The 6572-nt window shown below is 43.1% G+C and overlaps 1 protein-coding gene across 1 annotated transcript in view; it reads right to left on the bottom strand.

The window, feature by feature from the left end:
• Positions 1-5387, bottom strand: part of znf518b (zinc finger protein 518B) — a 6152-nt gene extending 765 nt beyond the window's left edge. The window contains exons 1-2 of the mRNA XM_081382665.1: positions 5202-5387; positions 1-3456 (exon numbers count right to left, since the gene is read on the bottom strand). The exon at positions 1-3456 is cut by the window's left edge and continues 765 nt beyond it. Coding sequence (XP_081238791.1) covers positions 671-3322 — 2652 coding nt within the window. The 5' untranslated portion in view covers positions 3323-3456; positions 5202-5387 and the 3' untranslated portion in view covers positions 1-670. The remainder of the gene's footprint in view (positions 3457-5201) is intronic.
• Positions 5388-6572: the final 1185 nt, after the last annotated feature.

Genomic DNA, 6572 nt, shown 5'->3' with positions numbered 1-6572 from the left:
CAGGACATTTAAGAAGCTTTTATAAACGTGCCTTAGAGAAAGAAAACAGAACTGATGTGCATCTTGAGACAAAACAATGGCAAGATTTGCCTTTAGTTAAAACAGCTCAAACATGCATTTAGTCTGGGACTAGATAAGCCGTGTCTGCGCATCCGGGGTAAAGTGTGCCAGAGCATTGTGGATCAGACCAAACCTCACCCATGAATCACTGCACACAGATCACCACAGAAGAAGAAATGAACATCTGTGAAACTGCAAACACATGACGTATACAAACTTGACTTGTGTTTAAAACGAGCCTGTACAATCATGACAAATGATCACACAACATCCTAAAACAGACATTAGTGTTGTTTAAAACCTCTTTGTTTCAGTTTTAACATCTACATATTGGCACAGTTCAGTTTTACAGTTTCAAGACAAAGAAGATGTTAGTCATTGCAGCTGTCGAGTGGGACAGGGTAAGTAATGCTTACTAATTGCCAACTAGATATAACTAGTGTAGCTCAAATATGTCCGTCTAATTGCTGAAATGTTTATCAGTGTATTAATACTAACGTCCACCAATCAGGGAGTTTCATTGACCATCTCACACTGGGTCAGGTTTCTCTACAATTGCATCGTTATGAAAATCTGATGCCAGCATGGAAGTATTTAGCGAGGGGAAAGTTCAGAAGAGATGTCTGTCCGAGAGTCCGTTGAGGACCAGCTCCACCACCTGATAGTTCTCTCCGTGGACTTTCTTGAGTTTCATCTTGAGCGAAGGCTGTTTCCGCACGGGTTGTTCCCGCTCGTGATCCGTCGAGCGTATCCACTTGAAGTTCTTCAGCGTTTGGACGCCGACATTGAATGTTTGAACTGAAGGATTGGGATGGTTCAGGACCACAACCGGCTGGTCCGGGCCGGGGATCTTGACGAGCTGATCCGCTTTCAGAGGAGTTAACCTCAGTTCTCTTTGACCTTTGGATGGGAAACGGGGAAGGCCCGTCTCAACCGACGACGATGACCGACGCTTTTTGGCTTTTCTCTTTTCCTTTTTGTGTTTTTTACGCGGCGGGGAGTCTTGGTCTTGGATCTTCTCTTGACTTTCACGGAAGTCTCTCTTTAGTATCAGCTTGATGGCGACTGAAGGGCCACCGGACACGTTCTGCTCACTTAACGTGCAGCAGAGAACCGGCCGCGCCGTCAAGCTCTCCTCTCGCACTGGCGCTTTCGGAACCTTCTTCGAGGCTTTCAACAAAGAACTGGGGATCCTCACCAAAGCTACTTTGGGATACATGCGACGTTGTCGTTGTTGGCAATCCAAGTTCCTTCCAGACTCGCATTCAAAATGTCCCTTGTCTTGATGTGAAATGTTGTCCTTGTCTGATGGGACGACGCTCTGGTTTGGCATCATCAACGGTTGAGCCACCGTCAGTTTTGGAGCTGTTGTGTTCAGGGTATTTCCAGCGGGTGTTTTCACTCGTCCACAAGTCTTTGATAGTGTAGAGCCTTCGGTATTCTCATCCTCTGTCTTAGTTTCTTTGAGGCGCAAAGAAGCATCTTTGTGTTTCTCCTCAAGTTCCTCCTCCTTTTTAATCAGAAAACTACAGACCAGCGATTGCTTTGCACTTCCCACGTCGTCCTTTAGTTCCTTGCTTTGAGTCGAGGCGGGTGTAGGACAGAGAGAGAACACCGAGGAGATCACGGGAAGGCCTTCGGAACTCAACTCTGGGCCCTCGAGAGTCACGACGTCACGAGCCGCCGCTGATCGCTTGCTCCCGGGATCTTTGGGCTTCAGGTTGAGCTTGCTCCTGGCTGGTGTCTCTGAAGAACTCTGTGGTTTGTGTACTGAACTAACTGTCCTTGTGATCCTCTGGACGTCAGTGGATGATGAAGGCTGCTGCTCTTTGACCTTGTGCGCTGCTGAAGACGTGGACGAGCTGACCGGACACCCTTTGGCAGTGGCAGCAACTTGACATTTGAAGGACAGTTTGCCTCCAGTAGTGACTGGTGAAGGTCTTTCCTCAGGCTTCTGGTCTTGCGGGACTCCATTCGGCGGGATCAACCGTAGCTCCAGCTCCCGAGTCCCATTGACATTTTTCACCTCGACCAATTCCACCAAACACCCGGCAGGGATATTGATCTCCTCTGGACAGGACACTGTCAAAGGCTTGTTGTGTTGAATCGGCTGGTTCAACGGTGCTAACAGTTCCACTTGGACACTGGATAACGGACTTGATGTCTCAACTGATGATCCTACAAGTATTCTGGGGTTTGTCTTTGACTGATTGCTCTTCTCGACAGGGGAGTGCTGTGGACTTCTGATCGGACCACTGGGATTTGTACTCGTTTTCAGCGTCGTAACGTTAATCCCTGTTGTGGACTGACTAGCCCTCTGATCCATTTGGACATTTGGAACATTCCTCTTGGGCATGTTGAGCAGTGTTCTGAGCGGGGTGTTCATGTCAACAGGTGGTGGGATCCGGATTCTGGGAATGGTTTTCGAAAGCACAGCCCTTTCAGGGACTCTCGGGCTTTGCCGCACTGGTGCTGTAGAACTAACCTGGACTCTTGCGAATGGGACTTTCGGAGTAGGTTTTTCCAAAGTGGTTATTTTACCAACCATCTTACTTTGACCATCGACACTGAGCAGGGAGTTTGAAAGGATGCCGTTTTCCTCCCGTGATCTTAGAACCACTTGAGGCGCGTTGCCTAACGAGTGACTTGCGGTTGAAGTGCAGCTGGGAATAGCACCGGTGAACTGTGTCTTAGAAACCGGAGTTGTATTGGCGACACTTGGCGTTGGCAAACTGAAGGTCATACGTCTACCGCTAGTTTGGCTCACTGCTCGACCAATAGTAGATGATTTGTTGACTCTGGCTTGACTTCCACTCGGATGTTCGACTTGGGAATTGGGAATTGCACACTGGTCGTTCCCTTCAGGCCAGCCTGATATCCCGAGAGTTTCAGGGTCGGCTGGCGTGGATACAGTAAAGTCCGTTATGAAGCCTTCTTCTGCGTGTCTCTTGTGTATACGAAGAATATGCTTGACCATGTAATCCCTCCGCACCGCTCCGTACGAGCAGAAGCTACACCTGTACGGGTACGAGCCCGTGTGCGAGACCACGTGTTTCTGAGACTCAGTCTTAGAATAGGACACGTAACTGCAGAGAGCGCAGGAGAACGTAACCTCTTTATGATGGGAAACGTGCCTCTCGAACAGGTCCGTGTCCTTTGTTGAAAATCGGCATTTTGCACAGCACAGGCGATCTATGTCCTTTTTAGGGATAGCACTGTCCTTGTTGCTCATGAACGCCATGAAACTCTGTTGTGAACGCATGGTCAACACATCAGATTAACAATCCCACGGGACAAATATTACAGCGAATATAAGCAATCCACACTGGCTGTTTCTTCAAGTAAAGATCCCTTTCTTTAAGCTCAGGAGGTCGAAGGTACGCTGTTAGTTTGTACCTGCATAATGGGGGAAAAAAGAGGAAATTAGACAGAAATACATTTCACAAAGTATCAATACACAGCAACTGATTAACAAAACCATCTTTCACTGCTTATCTTCTACAAAAACACTTCTATAGAGATCTAAAGGCACTGAAATACTCTTCTTTTTCGTTGTTTGCTAAGGGGTAAAAAGAAGTTAAAAATATCTAGCAACATGGATGCAATTTGGCACTCCAGTCAAGTTACGTTTATTTATACAGCACTTGATACAATAGATTACTTTAAAGCAAAAGCTTTTCAGTGTTAAACATGGAAAACAGTGTCAGTGTTGCTTCCAGTGAGAATTACAGCTTCAGTTTCTACTGTGAAACGGCTCTCCAGTGTGTTACTCGTGGACGTCTGAACGCGAAGAATTAAACACACATCTAAGAAGGCGGAGCCTCTGAGCCACACCCACCTATTATGTAATCGCCACGGACCAATGGTAGTTCGTGAACATTTAAGGCTGGTTCGCCTTGGAAAGCTTTTTCGAACTCCAAACGAAATTTGCTATAAATTACTATAAAAAAGCTATAAATTCTTTGTACTTGAAACAACAACAACACTGTTTATGTTTTCAAATGAAACTCTGGCCAAGTAAATTGATGATGTTCAAATCACTACTGCATCTTGAAAGTAAATCATATAGAGGCTTGAATATCTTAGACCTGGAGGTGCAAAAAACCCCTTCACAACCAAACCTCAACGGCTGATGACCATCAAGTACGGTGTGCCAGGATTTATGGGTAATAATCTCATACAGTGACAGGACATTGTCTAAAACGTCCAGTTTTGGGTCTACATGTCAAACTCTTTAACGCCACCATCAATTTCACTTTTTTAAAATGAGATTTTCAGCTATAAATGTTTGAATCTTTAGTATAGCAATTCTTTGTCGCCCAATTTGTGCAGATGAGTTGCATTCATCACATCTTAACATTTAATTTTGACTTACAAATGTTCTTCACTAAATTTGCAGAACAATAGTGACTACATTAATCTTTGATATTCAAAACTGTTCGCCAATGACAAACTCATGTGCTTGACCATTATTACTTTAAGCAATAATAGCCTAATCTTATATACAAATCCAATGTGTAACTGACCTTTTGACTGACTATAAATCAGATAAAATAAGAAATTTTTATAAGATAAATATCCTAGTCGTACCAATACAGCAAGAATACAGTCAATGTTCTTTGATTAAATGAGTGTCAGTTTCTAGTTAAAATCACAGACACAACTGAACTGCAACTTACAAACTACATTTATATTAATGTGTAGAGCAATAAATCAAATTAATCACTTGGATCTTTTTGTTGATGTTTATTTTCTAAACACTATAAAAAGCACACAAGCACATTTAATAAATAATAAATTGTGCAATTTCTGAGGAAAATTGAGTAATGCTTTGTCACAAAAGAAGCAGCACATTATTTATGAGGGCTTATAGTGTGCATTTAAAATGCATTAATAACCCATATAAGCATGGGCATAGAGCATCTGACGGCTGTGCTCTCTCAGAAGAAAAAGAGGAGGAGGACTGGATGTAATGCACACATGTAATCCTCATTTCCCTAAGGCTATGTAAACAAAACGAGCATTCACGCATTTCTTGCGTGCCTAAGTGCTGCGTGTGCTCGTCATGAGCCGAACCCCGCACGCGGCCGCTGTGACGCGCGTGCACCAGGCGAAAAACAACGATGCGTTTAAACACTAACCTTGCGTTAAAACTCTCTTCTTCTTCTCAAAAGAGCGATCGGTGCGTGAAATGCGTCCATTGATCGATGTTTTCTTGGCAGCGTAGCGTGCATTGTTTGCTTTTTTCCACCGCTCACCGCTGTGACCGCGCAGATTGTGAGTGAGGGTGCGCGTGCACTGGCTGAGCACGTGACGCGACGCGGGCCTCTGATTGGCTGCTGGCTGCAGTAGATCTCTACAGCTCACGCGGGCACCCGCATGCCTCAGTGAGCCAGCACAAGCGTTTGGCTCATAAACATGTGTTTTCTTGCACTTTACGATGATTTTCCACAGAACACGGATCTCGAGCATTAGTTCTCGTAAAGTACAGTCTGGTTTAGTCACCAGATTCATCAGTATTGAAGTTGTACGACTTCTCCGTTTACATAACATCAACCAAGATGGCGTTCATGCGATAACAGAAAAAAAGACAGGAGCAAGACTGTTATGTGTGATAGTATCTTGAATTCACATGTATTCCAGTTTATCAGAGCAAACTTGAGATCTTCTGGTTGTTATTATTACATGCTGGTCCATAGTAGTATAATACACACACACACATTCATATCTATCTATATATATATATATATATATATATATATATATATATATATATATATATATATATATATATATGACACACACACACACACACATTGTTTAACCGCGCACATCATTTTTAAAAAATCGAATAGCTTCCCCCTCCCTGTTGCAGTGCTATGGACTCTCCTCTGATGACGTGTTTACAGACGTGAGGGCGTGGCAACCTGTCACTCACGTGATCCATCAATAGCAAACCACACCCATCTAATCAGTTGCCCTACATTTGTTCTTGCTCCAGATGTCAGTGTTGCCAAGTCCGTGTTTTTTATTTTAAAAGCTAATTTCAGTGACTGCACTGTAAGTTTGAATGTCATGGTTTAAATTGCTGCACTAAATCATGTTTATTTCAGCTATATGACACAGATGAGTGCAAAGATGACTCAAGCCTGCTAAAATAAACACATGCTCAAACACCGTTTCCTTTTTTATCGCAATGATTCATCATATATAGGCAAGTCAAGTCACCTTTATTTATATAGTGCTTTTTACTATACAGAGTGTTTCAAAGCAGCTTTACAGAGATAACAGGAAAATAATGCAACAAAGTTTGTTTCCAATTTTCATATATAAAGTAATTCCTCTATACAGTAATATACAGTCAGCATGTGTGTTCAGGCAGTGAAGCACTGTATCTTAAAAGGAAAGAGACTTTATATAACTTTATATAATATTATCTTTTGGTAAATATAGATGATAAATATTTTTTTTACATTCATTTTAATGGCTTGTGATCATAAACACCATCATCA

This window comes from Scardinius erythrophthalmus (assembly GCF_964197995.2).
Source record: "Scardinius erythrophthalmus genome assembly, chromosome: 13".
NCBI lineage: Eukaryota > Metazoa > Chordata > Actinopteri > Cypriniformes > Leuciscidae > Scardinius > Scardinius erythrophthalmus.
This window is presented reverse-complemented; position numbering and strand designations above follow the sequence as displayed.